Below are 19139 nucleotides of genomic sequence, written 5' to 3'. Positions count from 1 at the left end.
AGGAGCCAGCGGTCCCGTTTCCAACCAAGAAGTGCAAGGATGCAACGGAAACCCTGAGAGCGGAGTTCAGTATGCGGTTCCCTGAGCTTCATGCCCACGTTAAAGAAATTTGCATATTCCAGAACCCTTTTGTTGCCGACATAAATGACACCCTTTTCAAAACAGTAGAGGAAGTGAAGAGGTATTGACAGAATCACCCTCCAATCTGATATACGTAAACAAAAAGATTCTATCAATGTGTAGTGGTTTAATTTTTATTTTATTTATATTTTTATGGGTGGTGACAATCTAGTAAATAGACTCTCTCTTTGGGTTGCAAAGATGAGAGCACAATGTGCTTTTTAAAATACCCCTCACACACTAAAAAAATCCAGTAGTGTCATGCTTCATCATTGGGGTCTTCCCGTCCCTCTACGGGGCGGGGCGTGCTACGACCTGACCGACTACGCGGGAGCACTAGTATAGTGACAGGACTATGTGACAGTGCAATGTGGGTGATGTCAGTGAAGTGTAGGGACCTAACGATGTGTGGGAATAAAAAAAATTTAAAAATCCTCTGGCTAGTAGAAAAAAACAATTTATTCACTTCCCTAGCTGGGGATGTTAAGAAGGGGGTTTTGAGGTGGAGCAATTCGCTACAACCTGGTCTACATGTTTCGTAGGCAGTCCCCTTCTGCCTACTCATCAGGACCTTCTAGTGGTCCCTACTAAAACAAAGCTCAGTTACTAAGTGTAATAGGCCTGTCGTCCTAAAAACCAGCAGTAAAAATCCACTGTTGGTTTTAGCTTCTGGGCATGAGCTGGCCCTTAATGAAGCAAAAATGTCAAAAATGATGACCTGATAGTGGTCTCTGTAAAGCAAATGGAAAAAAAGGGGGAGAGAAAAGCACAGAATTTTACACTTGTAACTATGATTTATCTTGAGGCACTCATTAGTGTTAGCGCCACATGTTCCAATTATCATTATCAATTGCCCATCACACAAAGCATACACTTAAGACTTTATGGACAGAGTGATGGTTCAATCTGCCATCCCCTGGGTGTTCGTTATATTCCCGAACATTATGATGCCCCTTGTAATTAGGGCTGTTTCCATCTCAACACACACACACTCACATAACTCAATACATACAGCGGCACCTCACAGGGTTCAAAAAGAGGAACCCGACTTTTTATAATGTCATTAATGGTCTTAGGATCAATCATTAAAATCCCCAAAGAGGGGCACACCCCAATAGTTGAATGGTTGATGATACATACTCCTGTGGCGCATGTGATATGCCCCATGAGCTGGCAATCGGTAGGTAATCACCGCGGCGCTCTGAAAGAGAGGAACCACGCCCTTAGCGTCGTGAACCAACACACCCGGTAAATATAGCAGGCGCTGTCTCAAAAGCCAAGTTTTTTGAGACCTTTGGCAAGGTCTTAAACTCACATTGTCCGCATAATCTTAAGCCTTACTTCTACCCGCGTTGCCGCTCTGAAGAGTAGTCGCGTCAGGGGCGCGGTGCTTCATATGAGCTGGACCGGGCGCCCGGGTCGCTTTGCAGATCTTGTTGCAACACTAGCGCGCTAACCCAAAATGGCCGCCTCAGATGGAACTGAGGAGTACTATTAGCGGAAGTCTATCTTTTGTGCCTGTAGAATTACCAGAAGTTACCAACCTAATAATATATTTTAGAAAAACTTAATTATTGGAAAAGTGATCCCTATAAATTGGCATGTAATATGTCAGTGATGATTCTGTTTAAAACTGACATATTTATTTAATACTTGAGAGTCAAATTGAAACTCCTTGAGATGCGAAAACGGGCCGAGCTGAGTGGCAGGCTCGCAGATAGAATATGTCAATATGGGAAAGCTTTTGAAGGCAGGGAAGTCTCTGCCCGGATTATATTACAGGTTCGCTATTGGGAACTGACCAATATATGAAAAGAGGGCGATAGGGGCTTCCCTATGTGGGTGAGCACCAGGGGCTAGGTAATTTCTTAGGCTTATTACAGTTATGTTTTATGGGTAGGGAGGCTTGGCTAGGGTGATATAAAAGTACACAATGGTCATTCCACTGTGTTTCGTGAAGGTACGGTCAGCTTGCAGATTTTTCTGGGCTCATGATAGGTAGCAGAGTTTTTGTCAATTGGCCACGGGTAGAGGGGTGCCTCTCAGTGGGGAGTGGGTGTACGCAGTTTATAGCTGACCCCACGGAATTTCATCGTTTAATCCATGTTTGTTGGACTGGACACGGAAAACCCATCTTTGTTCCTTTTCCAGGAGATGTTGCTCATTGTCGATGAAATTCCGTTGGGTCAGCTATAAACTGCGTACACCCACTCCCCACTGAGAGGCACCCCTCTACCCGTGGCCAATTGACAAAAACTCTGCTACCTATCATGAGCCCAGAAAAATCTGCAAGCTGACCGTACCTTCACGAAACACAGTGGAATGACCATTGTGTACTTTTATATCACCCTAGCCAAGCCTCCCTACCCATAAAACATAACTGTAATAAGCCTAAGAAATTACCTAGCCCCTGGTGCTCACCCACATAGGGAAGCCCCTATCGCCCTCTTTTCATATATTGGTCAGTTCCCAATAGCGAACCTGTAATATAATCCGGGCAGAGACTTCCCTGCCTTCAAAAGCTTTCCCATATTGACATATTCTATCTGCGAGCCTGCCACTCAGCTCGGCCCGTTTTCGCATCTCAAGGAGTTTCAATTTGACTCTCAAGTATTAAATAAATATGTCAGTTTTAAACAGAATCATCACTGACATATTACATGCCAATTTATAGGGATCACTTTTCCAATAATTAAGTTTTTCTAAAATATATTATTAGGTTGGTAACTTCTGGTAATTCTACAGGCACAAAAGATAGACTTCCGCTAATAGTACTCCTCAGTTCCATCTGAGGCGGCCATTTTGGGTTAGCGCGCTAGTGTTGCAACAAGATCTGCAAAGCGACCCGGGCGCCCGGTCCAGCTCATATGAAGCACCGCGCCCCTGACGCGACTACTCTTCAGAGCGGCAACGCGGGTAGAAGTAAGGCTTAAGATTATGCGGACAATGTGAGTTTAAGACCTTGCCAAAGGTCTCAAAAAACTTGGCTTTTGAGACAGCGCCTGCTATATTTACCGGGTGTGTTTGGTTCACGACGCTAAGGGCGTGGTTCCTCTCTTTCAGAGCGCCGCGGTGATTACCTACCGATTGCCAGCTCATGGGGCATATCACATGCGCCACAGGAGTATGTATCATCAACCATTCAACTATTGGGGTGTGCCCCGCTTTGGGGATTTTAATGATTGATCCTAAGACCATTAATGACATTATAAAAAGTCGGGTTCCTCTTTTTGAACCCTGTGAGGTGCCGCTGTATGTATTGAGTTATGTGAGTGTGTGTGTGTTGAGATGGAAACAGCCCTAATTACAAGGGGCATCATAATGTTCGGGAATATAACGAGCACCCAGGGGATGGCAGATTGAACCATCACTCTGTCCATAAAGTCTTAAGTGTATGCTTTGTGTGATGGGCAATTGATAATGATAATTGGAACATGTGGCGCTAACACTAATGAGTGCCTCAAGATAAATCATAGTTACAAGTGTAAAATTCTGTGCTTTTCTCTCTCCCCCTTTTTTTCCATTTGCTTTACAGAGACCACTATCAGGTCATCATTTTTGACATTTTTGCTTCATTAAGGGCCAGCTCATGCCCAGAAGCTAAAACCAACAGTGGATTTTTACTGCTGGTTTTTAGGACGACAGGCCTATTACACTTAGTAACTGAGCTTTGTTTTAGTAGGGACCACTAGAAGGTCCTGATGAGTAGGCAGAAGGGGACTGCCTACGAAACATGTAGACCAGGTTGTAGCGAATTGCTCCACCTCAAAACCCCCTTCTTAACATCCCCAGCTAGGGAAGTGAATAAATTGTTTTTTTCTACTAGCCAGAGGATTTTTAAATTTTTTTTATTCCCACACATCGTTAGGTCCCTACACTTCACTGACATCACCCACATTGCACTGTCACATAGTCCTGTCACCATACTAGTGCTCCCGCGTAGTCGGTCAGGTCGTAGCACGCCCCGCCCCGTAGAGGGACGGGAAGACCCCAATGATGAAGCATGACACTACTGGATTTTTTTAGTGTGTGAGGGGTATTTTAAAAAGCACATTGTGCTCTCATCTTTGCAACCCAAAGAGAGAGTCTATTTACTAGATTGTCACCACCCAAAAAAATATAAATAAAATAAAAATTAAACCACTACACATTGATAGAATCTTTTTATAAATGACACCCTGCCTTCTCTTCAATTTGAACTGGCTGAGTTGCAGACCTGTGATGTGCTGAAAGACGCATTCAAGCCCAACTGTCTCAGAGTACTATGCTTCCCTCCCACACAAGACTTACCCCAACATCAGAAAGCACGCTATGAAGATGTCCACAGTTTTTGGAAGCACATATATCTGTGAGCAAACTTTTGCACGCATGAAGCTGATAAAAAATCCGACAAGATCAAGACTCTCAGATCAACACCTGCTCTGAGATTGGCTGTAACTGGAATGGAACCCGACATCAATCTCCTCACCTCAGAAGCAAGCCCACAGCTCACACTGATATTTAACTAATCCCTCTGCATCGTTGGTTCTATTGGGCTTGCTGCTTCCTTCTTTATCTATCCCTGGCGCCGGGAAACCCATTGAGGGTAGCTGTGCGCAATACAAGTTCAAATAAATAAATAAATAAATAAAATATGGTAAGCATGCGGATTTCAGTAATTATGAATATGAAAAAATGTCAGTATAGTAATGCTCTTTTTATAGTCAACATGTTTCTTGAACAGTGATGTCACATACAAAATGAGACTGCAGCATGTCATCTTGGCCCATATAATTTCCTGTTATAAGACTGACCCCGGCCCCCCATCACAGAAAGGAAAGTTGATGTGGCCCCCGCCGAAAAAAAGTTTGGGGACCACTGTTCTAGAGGGTGCTGACAGCTGATTGGCTGGAACTCATATTTCAGTCCTTTTCATATAATGAGGTAGATAGGCTGCTAGGTTTTGGGCCTTTTGAGGCCTATAGTCTTGTCAGCCTACTACAAAAAATTTCTAAGGCACTGCTTTTGTATATATTATTACCGTGGGACTCCCACCTCAGCGACGGGGAATGATTCAGGCATGTGAATCTATGAAAGATACCCCAATAATGGATAAGAAAAAGACTGCGAAAGCCAGGGTGGAGGAGCCACATAAGGTGTGAAAGGGGGAGAAGTCAATGGGGGAGGTGGGATCAGAGAAACATAGGAAAAGCCTGAGGCAGATCACTGGGAGGTGAGAATAATAAAAGAAAAAAAATAGAAGCAAAAAACCCACAACAGGCAGAAAGTGGTGATGGAGGTAAAGAGTTATGCAAGGAATCACGGAGCACCTTGGGACAGGAATTAGAGGGGACAGTAGCATTGAAGGAGAGAGCAAGATCACACATGAAAACTTGAAGCGCTGAAAAATATAAAAAGATTTCAGAGTGTCAGATGTGGAAGGATACAAGTCATCCAGTCAAAACATGAGAGAAACCAAGATATGCGCAATGGGAAGAGACAAAAGGAAGAAAACTCATCATATAAGCAAATGAGATTGACGAGACAGAATATCAACAAAAGCTGTGGACTGGCCAAAACCCCAATTTTAGTATTTGTATTGTCTGCTAGACTAAAGCAACCTGCAGACAAGGCTTACAAAGTGTCTGAGCAAGAAAATTAGAGATTATTCTATTTAAATGATAGATCTAAACTGTCAAATAAATGCTTGTAAAGGAAACGGGACTAGCTCAGAAAAAAAAAAGTTAGCTAAAGGTGTTCTAGAATCTTCTGATAAGGAGTAGAAAATAGAACGGAGATGGCTGCTGCACAGCAAGGCCACAGCAGGTTAATCTCTTTTAACCTTAAGAGGGCACACTAGGACTTTCTATAGATATATAATTTGTATTCTAAGGAAAATGTCATTGTAGTTGTGAGATTTTGGTAGGTTTTCAATCAAACTATGACAATTTAAATAATAATGAGGATCCACTAGCTGTCCAGGCCTTCAAAATTCCAGTTTCCAGAGATTCTGAGTTTGCAATGCAATGGAAGACCACGTAAAACGATACAGATAGGACGTTTATATCTAAGAGCATGTAAAGCAATTAACCCAATATCCATAAAAAACAACACTGATGGTGTTCCACTTGTCATATGTCATATAACAAGAAACAGTCTCCACTCAAAGTGCAACTGAACTGTATTAGAGAAGTACAAGTGGCAACAAACCCAAATGCAAACCTTGCCCTCCAATGCCAAAAGCGTAAAAGAAAAACGTGTGTTTACTCCTCAACAGATTTTTTTTAATATAATGAATCACTTTGCTATTACAGAAGTGGCAGCAGATAACGTGTGCTCTCTTCACTTGTATGTATTGCTCGGTTACAAATTTAGTAAGTGTGGAATACAAAGTGTGCATCCATGCCAACTATGCCTTTGCCATATTATTCACACATGCAGGAATGAGCAGAGAATTATGAGGGGCATGTACACTTTGTCAAGGGGGCTATGCCCATTCTGGCTTCCTTTTGGGATGGGGTATGGAGGTGGCGGGTTGCACGAGCTAAAAATTCCCATTCCCTCCTTTCCCCCAAGTGACGTGCACAAGTAGTCAAAAACTACTCACTCGAGGGCCAAACACCTCACAGTTCTTTTTCAATGACAGAGGGTGTACATGTACATCCTGACTGTACTGTGAAAGCTGAGTTGTCAGTGTTGCCACTGTGTACTCTGGCTGCTGAATCGGATTTTGGAGGCTCCACAAGGATTGGTGTAGTCTGTGACTGCAGCTACCCCCTTGAGAGGTCTGCAAGGTTACTTCTCAAGAACAGGAGCAGGGGTCCGATTAACTGGGAGGAACAGCTTTAACTGCTATGCAGTTTATCTCTGTTGCAGCAGAGATGTGGAATTCCTATAGCCCGACGCCCAGGACATATTGTTTGGGGTCAAAGGTAATACGTTTTCATGTGTATTTTGTCCTTGGGACAAGTAGGCCCAACCCCCTGCAGCACAAACCCTTTGGCTGTCAGTTTGCAGTACCACATTATGGATCAGGGAAGGGTACTGTCTGCAGCTAAGGTAATATGTGTGTCCATATGTTAATGCTGTTCAAACTTGCATTTATGGTTCATTAATTACAAGCCTTTATTAATAGAGTGAGCGCTCTAAGTAAATTTTGTAAGCTATGAGTGCACTTCCAGCATGAAAATGTGTACACACGTTTTCAAACTTAAGCAATATGAGGCTATGTATAATGTTCCCAGAATGCCCTCTGATTTCATGCGCCAGAGAGGGAGAGAGGGAGAGAGAGAGAGGGAGAGAGGGAGAGAGAGAGGGAGAGAGGGAGAGAGGGAGAGAGAGAGAAGAGAGAATATGTCAATAAACGCAAAAGGCCATGGTCAACGCAAGACCAAATTAGGGGCCTAATTATCAAAGCAAGTCTCAAAAGTGCACCCAAGGTCCTTGCATTAAGTGCAGCTATACGGCTTTCGTGAATTCCCTCGAGTTTAAAGAAGTAGGACAAGAAATAGTACTCCTAGAAAATATTTGTGAACTGCATTTTAGCATGAGCAAATGTGCATGTGTAGCTTTGCTCATGCGAAAATCTGAGTGTTTGCAAGTTCACTTTCCCTCCAACCCCTTTTTTCCTCAACTCTGGAAGAGGGTTCACACCTGCCAAGGTCAGGAGCAAATTTCCAACATATCTCAGTATGGGAAAAATTAGAGAAGAGTTGTTGAAAACCATTAAAACATGCAAGTTAGTAAGTTTGCACTGACTCAAAGGGGCATTCTAACCCTGGAACTATTGCTTACCAATACCTTCAGCCCCAGTATATAGATCTGCAGATACGTGGCAACATAAGGGGATTGCAAGTATTCAAACACCAATATGGTATGAGTCCTAGCATAACCAAAGAGGCTATATCAGAGCTCTTATATATTGAGATTGCTGCCATAATTTGTGCTGCACTGAATGGCACAAAAGAGACAAGTAGATTTTGTTACAGGACAAGTAGACGTATGAAGCAAGCTGCCCCATGAACAAGTAGATATTTTATTAAATTCCACACCCCTGTGGAGTCTCTTCAGCCTTCCTGCTAACTGAAGATCAGATACTACTGGGAGATCTTCAATGAAAAACATGCAACTATAAAAAACGTGGCTATACCTGTTCATTGTCTTTAATGTGGTATCCTTCAGGAACTGCATCAAGACCCTTCTCTTCTCCTGTACGTCTAGAAGCTTCACTGAGAAATTCGCTGACTTGTTCGTCCGACACAAAATCAGGATTCCACAAAAGTTGGTCATCATTTTCGTACACTATAAACAAAATAATTAAATATGAAATATTCTTAACTGTCCAATATTGCAGATAATATACTTGTCAATGCATGGGTTTTGAAAATAGTTGGAGTGCTCTTATACCTTTTAACAACTAAATTAATAAAAATATCTTAAGCATAACTCTGCTATATGAGAAGAATGAGCACTATGCCATAGAAAACAAATAAGTCACAAACAACAATCATTGTAAAACTGTTAAATACATAAACAATACATAAGCCAAAATAACGTCTATTTCAAAATATATTTCACGTTCTTTCCACATGTTCAGCTGTGAAACTGGATACTTGAAGACAATATAGTAAGTCTCTATCCCTCTCCAGGAGAACATAAACACTTGTTTTACGTCAATATTCTTGTAGATTTATACAGTATTTTATCTGCACAAGCAGAGCATTCATTAAATAATTTGGAGGAGGCCTCATAGCTAAATGTCTTAATAACTATTTAAGAACCTAATAAATTAAATATATTTGGTATGGAACCCAGTTGTAATGAGTTTTCAATTTGCTCACATGGAGGGCAATTACACTTGTTAATTGAACACGGGGCACATTTTTTACAGCACAGGAAAATTCAATGGTGGGCTACATGAGGAGACAGACTGTCTTGATGTGATTTGTGGTTGAGCTTCTACACTACAAAAAGAGACGTTTTCTACAAGGGGAAAACTGGCTTCAGAGAGGAACCGGATTACTCGGCTTCTGATTGCCTGACCAAAGTAGCAAGACTGTCCCCATAGAAAACATCTGCAGTTTGGGACCAGCTTAGCAAACAACAAAATTGTTAAAGAAACATCTAAATAAAGAGAGAAAGAAAAAAGAAACATTTTTAAACGTAAAGAAAGAAAAAATGAGAATGTACAAGAGGCTAAATGGCTATTAAATAAACCATAACAGTAACTGTTTTTAGGACCGAGGCCTTGAAAGTATACACTAGGAAAAGGGGTTTCATAGAAGCCAATTGGACTGAGGATTTATCAGGCCTCTCCATGTTGAGACTGCTAACATGCTGGTTAGCAGTCAACAAGGTGGTTAGAAGTTTTAGTAGCAGCTTCTTTCTCTTCAGGCGTCTTGCACTAAATGGTTTCTTCTTGATGGTGCTTCAGAGCTGGTCCCAGAGACCTTAGTCTTTAATTCAGTGGCAGGAGATTCCTACAATTTTTGTAGGTTTTCCACTTTCCACCAAGTAGTACACAAGTTAACATTAAAAGGAATTCTGTTAACTTTTAGGATGCCTCCTTTGGTTTTGGATCCCTCCCATCTTCATCACTACATTCAGTGTGCTCATGTTCCCAGGTGCTGTTCTTCCCCCGCTTAACCCGTTTACCGCAGCCGTAATTTCGGTGCAGTGCGGGCGTTCTAAGGAGTGGGCGGGGCCATGTTGGCCGTTCGCAGCACCAGTCAGGTAATGCTGCCGACGGGAGCACGGAAGGGGTTAAAGACTCTAGCTCTAGATTAAATTAATGTAGAGAAAGCTCCATAGACTGAAAAGGAATATGCTACTTACTAGTATGCATCTGTTCTTGGCATAGAGGGCTGCAGAGTGGTACATTTATGTGGAGAAGTGTGGCTCAATGGTTAGAGCGGCAGACCCTGATGCAGAGATCTAGCCCGGGACCAGGGTTCAATTCCCCGCCTCGGCGGGTCTTGGTCTCAAAATTCCACGGACCTGATCATTCTTGCCTTGGTGCCTATTTCAATCATGGAGTCCCACTCTGCAACTCTGGGCAATATCTTGCTTAATCTCCACAATGGCCCCCACAGCGCTAAGGATGCCTGGCCTCCACCTTGGGGGTGCCCAGGAGTGGACGCCTCACAGGGAAAGCCAGGATGGGTTCCACAGCGGTATTCGTACAAGCGCCTTGAGACCCTTGCGGGTGAGTAGTGCGCTATACAAGTATCAATTTACAATTTTACATTTATGAATAGATCGCCATCTGGTGTTGGGCTCGGATGATTGCACTTGTTTTTCTCTTGGAGAAGTCTTTTGTCGTCACAAGACTGGTGACTCCTCCTTTGGGTGCTAGGGCGCATGGGCATCAGCTCCATCCTTAGATTGTTTTGCCATAGTAGGGTTAGATGGAGTAGTATGATAGAATACAGATAGAAATGCCCATGTAAGTGTATCTAAATAAAATAGTGTTGGAACAGACACAGGTTTCCGGGGAGGCTGGGAGGGCATGTACCACTCTGCAGCCCTCTATGCCAAGAACAGATGCATACTGGTAAGTAGCATATTCCATTCGAGGCATATGGGCTGCAGATGGTACATTTATGAATAGACTATACAGCAGTTATCTCCCTAGCGGTGGTCACCAGTGTCTGTTGCAACAGTCAGAAATAAAGTTTTTAGTACAGCTTGTCCCACTCTAGCCTGTTGTTGTGCCTGCACATCTACACAGTAGTGTTTTGTGAAGGTATGCGGTGTAACCCAGGTAGCTGCTTTGCATATGTCATCTAGAGGAATGTTTCCTAAGAATGCCATAGATGCTCCTAGTTTACGTGTAGAGTGAGCTCTAGGGGGAACAGTTAATATCCTCTTTGCTTTTAAGTAGCATATTTGTATGCATTTTACAATCCACCTGGCAATGCCTGCTTTAGAGATAGGATTGCCCTTCTGTGTAGGAGAAAACGCTACAAATAGTTGTTTTGTCTTTCTGAAAGTTTGTGTTCTTTCTATGTAGTTAAATATTGCCCTTCTGACATCCAATGTATGTAGGGCCCCTTTCTGCTACCGTCTGTGGTTTTGGAAAGAAAACTGGTAGTTCCACTGGCTGATTGATGTGGAATGCTGAAATTACTTTAGGCAAGAATTTTGGGTTTGTTCTAAGAACCACTTTATTTTGGTGTTACTGCAGAAATGATTCTTGTATTGTAAATGCTTGCAATTCACTTACTCTTCTGAGTGAAGTAATAGCTATAAGAAAGGCCACCTTCCATGTGAGGAATTGTATTTCACACCTATGCATAGGTTCGAAAGGTGGTCCCATTAGTCTGGTAAGTACTATGTTGAGATTCCAGACTGGGGAAGGCGGTAGTCTTGGTGGAATGACTCTTTTGAGGCCTTCCATGAAAGCTTTTATTGCTGGTGCTTTAAACAGGGAAAGATGTTGTCTTTTTTGTAGGTACGCCGCTATGGCTGCAAATGTACTCTAATAGAGGTGTAAGCAAGGTTACATTGCTGCAAGCGTAGTAAATAGCAAATAATCTGTTTAGTGGATGCGTCCAGAGGGTTGATGTTGTTACTGTTACAGTATACAGCAAACCTTTTCCACTTTGCTGCATAGCATGCTCTGGTGGTAGGACATCTTGCTTGCTTAATGATTTCCATACAGTTTGGAGGTAAATCTAAGTATCCAAATTCTATGACCTCAGGAGCCAGATCGCTAGGTTCAATTGATTGGGATCTGGGTGCATTATTTCTCCATGGTTCTGTGTAAGGTGCATGGGTAATAATCTTAACTTTTGATGTGGCACCTGTGAGAGTTGCAGTAGCGTGGTGAACCACGGCTGTCTTGCCCACGTGGGTGCTACTAGTATCATTGTCATTGAATGTTGTTGCAGTTTCCGAACCACTAATGGAATTAGTGGGAGAGGGGGAAAAGCGTAAGCAAATTTGTTGGACCAATTTATCCATAGCGCATTGCCCTGGGACAGGTGGTGTGGGTACCTGGATGCGAAGTTTTGGCATTTTGCATTCTGATGAGTGGCAAAGAGATCTATCTCTGGTTGTCCCCATCTTTGGAAGAATGGCTGCAGTATTTGGTTGTGCAGTTCCCATTCGTGTATTTGTTCTGACTCTCTGCTTAGGATGTCTACTATCTGATTTTGAACTCCTGGTAGGTGTTCGGCTAACAGATAGATCTTTTGAGGAATGGCCCATCTCCAAATGTCCTGTGCTAGTCTGGATAGTTGTATGTCCTGTGCTAGTCTGGATAGTTGGAGAGAGTGTGTCCCCCCCTGTTTTTGAATAGAATACATTGCAGTCATGTTGTCTGTTCTGATCAGGACTGCTTTGTTGAGGATTTGCATTTGAAAAGCTTTTAATGCTAGAAACACTGCTAGTAGTTCCAGATAATGGATGTGCAGTCTTTTTTGCTGTACACTCCATTTTCCCTGCACTGTATATTTCTCCATATGCGCTCCCCATCCGGTGAGCTATGCATCCGCTGTTAGTATCACTTGTGGAATCGGTTCTAGGAACGACCGTCCCTTGGAAATGTTTGTTGTGTTCCACCACTTCAGAGAGCGATGTGTGCGGTCGTCTACCAACACCAGATCTGTAATCTGACCGTGAGCCTGATTCCACTGTGTCGCTAGACACTCTTGCAGTGGACGCATTTGTAGTCTGGCATATGGTATCAGCAGTATGCAGGAGGACATCATCCCTAACAGCTGCATGAACACTCGAGCTGTTAGTGAGTGTTGTGGTTGAAATTTTTGGATCAACGTAATCAGTTTGGATCCGGATTGGATTGGGTATACTTTGGCTTTTTCTGTGTCTATAGTAGCCCCTAAATATTGTTGAACCTTGTTTGGTTGTAGGTGGGATTTTGTGTAGTTCACCGTAAACCCTAGCTGGTGCAGCAATTGAATGGTCTTGTGTGTTTTGAAGACATTCTTCCTGTGACTTGGCTTTTATTAGCCAATCGTCCAAGTAGGGGAAGACATGTATTTGTTGTCTTCTTAGGTGTGCTGCAACTACTGCTAGGCATTTTGTGAACACCCTTGGTGCTGTTGTGACCCCAAACGGAAGGACTTTGAACTGATAATGTTGTCCTTCTACTACAAACCTGAGGTATTTTCTGTGGGCTTTGTAAATTGGGATGTGAAAGTAAGCGTCTTTTAGATCCAGTGTAGAAAGAAAGTCCCCTTTCTTCAGTAAAGGAAGTACTTGTTGGAGCGTGACCATGTGGAAATGTTCCGAGTTTATGTATGCATTGAGAGGTCTGAGGTCTAAAATTGGTCTTAGAGACCCGTCTTTTTTGGGAATTAGGAAGTATAGAGAGTATACTCCTGTCCCTTGCTGATGTTTTGGAACCTTCTCTATAGCATGCTTTTGTAGCAGTGATAGTACTTCCTGTTTTAACAATGTCAGATGATCTTGACTCATTGGACGCTGTCTGGGGGGGATGTTTGGTGGGGTAGCTGTGAGTTCTAGGCAATAACCATGTTGGATAATTTGTCTCACCCACCTGTCTGACGTGATGTTTTCCCAGACAGGTAGGAACTGTGATAAACGTCCCCGGTCTGGGGGGAGTTGTATTAAGTCACTGTTTTGGGGTTGGGGAGCTGCGGTTGTTATTATTTCCGCGACCTCTACCCTTGTTGTTGTTACCTCTGTAACTGCCTCTTGAATTACCTCTGGGTGATGTTGGTGTAAAAGAGGTAGATTGCTGGCTTGTACCTGTATTCTTTGACCCCCCTCTACAGGTGGACCTACGAAAGGAACCCCTTTGAGTTGGCTGTTGTAATGCTCCCATTGATTTAGCCGTTTGTGTGTCTTTTTTCATCTTTTCTAAAGTCTCATCTGTACCTGAGCCGAAAAGTGTTTTTTGATCAAAAGGTTGGTTCAATAAAGATGTTTGTACTTCTTGTTTGAACCCTGAGACCCTAAGCCATGCATGTCTTCTTAACATGATACTGGTGTTGATGGATCTTGCTGCAGTGTCTGCCGCGTCTAAGGCGCACTTAATGGAAGTGTTGGTTATTATCTTCCCTTCCTGTATAAGCTGGTCAGCCCTTTTTTGATGTTCCTTAGGGAGATGTGTGATGAGTTTTTCTAACTCATCATAATGCGCTCTATCATAGCGTGCAAGTAGCGCTTGTGTATTAGCTTTGCGCCAGCTGTTTGCCACTTGGGATGCTACTCTTTTGCCTGATGCATCTATTAGCTTGGACTCCTTATCAGGAGGAGGAGCTTCTCCGGTAGATAATGAGTTTGCTCTTTTACGAGCGTTTGTTACTACAAGCGAGTCCAGAGGTAGCTGTCCCTTGATAAATATTGGATCTTTGGGGCTGCCTTATATTTTTTATCAATTCTTGGGTTTAATACCCTAGCCCTCACAGGGTCTTTGAATAGGTCTGCTGTGTGATTGAGAAGACCCTTTGGCATAGGTAGTGTTCCTGATGTTTTTTGTGCAGCAGGTAGCGTTTCTAAAAGGAAATCCTCTATTTGAGGTTCTGTATGTAAATCTACCTTATGGTATTTTGCTGCCCTATTAATCAGCTGTACAAAACCTGTATTATCATCAGGTGGTGAAGGTTTTGAGGGGTATAATTCTGGGTCGTTATTATCTGACCCAGCATCATAATTCTCCCATGGGTCTTCATTATCTGGGATAGTGTCGTCATCCCCATGAGGTTCTCCCTCCCCTGTATCACTGTCTACATCTGTTAGAGGTGTAGATGGTCTTGGTGTAGAAGGTGGAGGAGTAGCTGGCATAGTGTGAGGAATAGGAGAAGAGGGTGTGTCTCTAGGTTGAGGAGAAAGGGGAAGAGTTGTATTTGTCCCCATTGCTCTCTTTTTAGGAGGAAGAGCTTTGTCATCTAGCTGTTCATTTTTCCTCTTTTTCGGTGATTTTGTCACCACTTTGCCAGTTTGCGGATCGATAAACAAAGTCTTTTGTTTTGGATCTGTCTGCTGCTCCTGTGTCGGTACCGAAGTTCTTGGTTCCGAAAGGTGCCTTTGCTTCTGACTGTCAATGTTCTGTGTTTTCGGCACAGAGAATTTGCTCGATTCCGATTTTTTCGGTGTCGAGTAAGTCTTCGACGTCGCAGCATGTATCGGTTTCGACATGGAATGTTTCGATGCCGAGCTTTCCTTTGTATGGAGCTTCGGTGTCGATGTCGATCGTTTCTCGGGCCCGAAGGCGGGGAGTCGGAAATTTTCTTCGGTAGTCTGACCGGGCTCAAAGGCGGGGTCAGTACCACACGGGGTCGTTTTTTTTTTTGGTAAGGGGACGTCGTCACTCACGGTTTGTTGAGCGTCAATTTCTTTGACATCATACTCGTCCACTTCCGACCCCGACTCGTCTTCATGTTCCTCTTCTTCAAGGTGCTGGGCCTCGAACAGCTCCGGGATTGCCTCCGACTGCATTCTCGAAACCTCGTGTCTTCGGGCTCGACGGTTTCTAATCGGCGACTTGGGGGAGAATGCTGGGCAGGCTTCGCAGTCCCTGGATTCGTGTTCAGGCGATAGACAGAGGTTGCACACCTCGTGTAGGTCCTTGTGTGGGAACTTAGCACCACACGTTGGACATCTCTTAAATGGAGTACTCTCCATGGACTCCGAGCTGGACTGCGTCGAGAAAGGCCTCCCGGTCTCGTCGATGTAGAAGAAAATGTTTATTGTTGGAGTCGAAACGCGTCGGAATGGAAATGAAATCACGTTCGATAACAATACCGTCTAATTGGAAAGGGAATACGCGCCGAAATATCACTTTTTCTCGAAGTCGATCCGGAGCGCTTCGATCCTCATCCGAACCCGATGGCGGAAAAAACCAATCTAAGGATGGAGCCGATGCCCATGCGCACTAGCACCCAAAGGAGGAGTCACCAGTCTGGTGACGACAAAAGACTTCTCCAAGAGAAAAACAAGTGCAATCATCCAAGCCCAACACCAGATGGCGATCTATTCATAAATGTACCATCTGCCGCCCATATGCTTCGAACATGGTTTTATGCAGTGATAAGTGATACAATGCAGTGAGCTCAAGAACGCAGGATCCATCATCCTTTACAATACACTTAGCTGCCTTGGTCACCAAAACAGCGCCAAATTGAGGTACCTGGTCTGTGGACACTGGTGTGAAAGCAACAGTGAAAACAAAAATCAATACTTATGCTAAAGTCTTATATGCTTGTAGATTTCGCAAAAACTGCTATCTTGGTCTATAAGGACGGCAATGCGTTCCTTTCAGACAGCACCTTACGTAACCATCACTAGAATACCCCTCCCTTTTTTCTGCTCCGCTTATGCTCTGCAGCAGTTGCGAGACTAACTTGCCTATTCCCTTACCATAAGTAAGAGGGTCACAAACACCCCAAAAAGGGGGCAAAGGGTAGACATGAAGTCACCAAAAAGCTGATGAATGACCCTCACATCCAAGGGTCTGGATTGATCCTTCTGATAAGATGGGTATTACTCCTGAGAGCTGAAGAAGGTCCCCTGGAAACCCCCCTCACTGGGACACGCCACTGTCCTTGCAGCTAGCATGCCCCTGTGTGAGGTAGAAAATGACAAAGTCGAAATGGCTAAGGTGCCATGCCAGCCAGCACTGTCTGAAGGTAAAGGTAAGTCACCCCTCTAGCAGACCTCACAACCCTAAGGCAGGGTGCACTATACCACAATATTAGGGTCCATTCCTTAATACTTTAAGTGTCAGTGAAGCCATAGAGAGTACATGGGTGGGAAACGCAACAATTCTGGTTCCACAGCACCATGATGGCTTCAGAGAACAAAGGAGTGTTCAGTACCAAAATACTCCTCACAATAAATCCACACTGATGCCAGTGTAAGATTTAATGCACCATGTACTCTGAGGGCATATCATAGATGCACCCTTAAAACCTACCAACCCTGGTGTGGTCTCTGACCAGCCGTAGGAAGCCAGCCACCACCAGACATGTTTCTGGACCCCTGAGTGGAGAGCCTCTGCTCTCTGGGACCAGAAACAATGTGCATAATGGGCAGAGTTGTCACACCTCCTCCCGCAGAACGGGCCAGTGCTCGAAGGGCCTGCCGCCTCTGTAATATGGCCCCCATCGTCTGCTGCTAGGAACAGATGGCAGCCCCGGTTTACACCCCCACTTTGGGTGTGAAAACGTAGGAGAATAGGAGGTTTGCCCACCTCTACCAAGCCCACCCCCAAAGTGGAGGAGGCAGGATGAAGCACATCTTTCGGTCCACGTCATCTTGAGGATGGAGGACCCCTCTAATCAGGGCTAGGTCTATGCCCTCTCCCAGATGAGGGTGGCATAATAGGTGGTGTAGTCACCCCAGGTAAGGTGTCCATTGACCCCACCTGTTACTCCCCTGAAATATCCCAACATTTATTATTTAGGTAGCGCCCCAAGACCTAGAAACTAGATCTGCGACGACCTAAGAAGACAGGCATAACGCTCCTTGATGGGATGGAACCTGCGAACCCCCTCCTTCCCACCAGCGCCTTGAGATCCTCATGGGTGAGCAGTAGCGCTTAACCAACACATGATTGATTGACAGCAGAGAAGACTCAAGACAACAACTGCCTTGGCTCCAGTCCTACCGGCCTGTCTCCAGCTTCAGCGAACCTGCAATCTGTCTTGCAGCCAGCGACCTCTGAAAACCCTGGGAGGACTGTTGCCTTCGAAAGAGACTCCAATCTCCTGTGGACAGCGGACATGTCCAGAAGAAAACAACTCCAAGGGCTCTGGATCCAGCTGGAACACCGATCCCTGCCCACTCTGCACTTGACGCCCACAGCCCGAGTCCGAGTGCCTCACCTGGGCAGTAAAGTCTCCCCAGCTATCCTGAACCCAAGTCCAGTGTTGGCTGACCGCTTCTGACCTCCACGACAAAGCCTGCAGACTGAATCCAGAGGCTCCCTCTCACCGCTAATGGCTCCGGTACGAAGACTGATGCCGAAAGGCACCCCTGCACCCAAAGGCGCTGGGACTTGGTGAGCTGAACAAACTGTGCCCCTACGATCCCCTACATCACTACTTAAATCAGCTACCATTGGTCTCTCTTGCAACCTCCGGTGCAATGCCTGCAGCCTGTTTGTTAAAAGAAGAAACTTTGTTGCAAAGCATTGGGCGCCCGATGCTGATTTTGCACCTTGCACCCAGCCGTCCCTCCACCGCTGGTGGTGTATGGTTGGTTCTGCTTCGTGGCCCTCCCGTGCTTGTGCTAACCTCCAAAGCTTGGCCCCTACAACCAACCCACTTACCTGCAAGATGTGTGGCACCAGGCACCCCCAGCCTCCAATGACAAGCCCTGGCCGAACTCAGACTTTGAACTCTCCACCCTGCCACGCCTTTGTCACTGGTTGTGCCGTTTTGGTACTCATCTGACCCATGCTGACCTTTGGGTCCGAAGACTGGATTTGTAAGTGTGGTACTTACCTGTTAAATAGGATAACAATTAATTGCTTCAAAAATATTTCAAGTGTTGACTTTTGAAAGTAAAAAGTATTATTATTTAAAAACATACTTGCCTTTTTGCGAAGATCTTGGTATTAAAATACATTGTATATTTTTCTAAAATTGGTCAGGATCTCCTTTTTGAGTTGTGTGTCTTGGTCAATGTTGTGCAATAAATGTCTTACACTCCTATGTTATGCCTAAGGCTGCTCGCCCACACTACCACTAATAGAGCACTTTGGGTTTTACATTAAGCCCTGTACACTTTCGGGTAACACCTGGACTCTGTGCATGTTATACCCACCTAGTGGGCATACCATATACGGAGCCAGCCTCCTCCAATCACTAAGGACCAAGCTTGCCCGTCGGCCTCTTCTGGATACCCTAACTCAGAGCCCCCATCTTGAACGAGGGCAGGGGCTCCTCTCACACCGCCATAACACCAGCATGCCTCCACTTAGGCCCTCCAGCTGCTCCACACTGCACCTGCACACCACCAAACTCTTCTCATCTGACTCAGAGTGGTCATGGTCTAGGAATTTGGACACCGACCAGGCCACCAGTGTTAAATCGGCCACCATATTGGGT

At 44.5% G+C, this 19139-nt stretch overlaps 1 protein-coding gene across 7 annotated transcripts in view; it reads right to left on the bottom strand.

Annotated features, from left to right (window-relative positions):
* MIER1 (MIER1 transcriptional regulator) overlaps positions 1–19139 on the bottom strand; it is a 396268-nt gene that overhangs the window by 119129 nt on the left and 258000 nt on the right. For all 7 annotated transcript variants that reach the window (XM_086953817.1, XM_086953835.1, XM_086953836.1 and 4 more), the window contains one exon: positions 8249–8400. In XM_086953817.1, the coding sequence (XP_086809943.1) occupies positions 8249–8400 (152 nt within the window). The remainder of the gene's footprint in view (positions 1–8248; positions 8401–19139) is intronic.

Source organism: Lissotriton vulgaris, chromosome 1_1 (genome assembly GCF_964263255.1).
Source record: "Lissotriton vulgaris chromosome 1_1, aLisVul1.2, whole genome shotgun sequence".
NCBI lineage: Eukaryota > Metazoa > Chordata > Amphibia > Caudata > Salamandridae > Lissotriton > Lissotriton vulgaris.
This window is presented reverse-complemented; position numbering and strand designations above follow the sequence as displayed.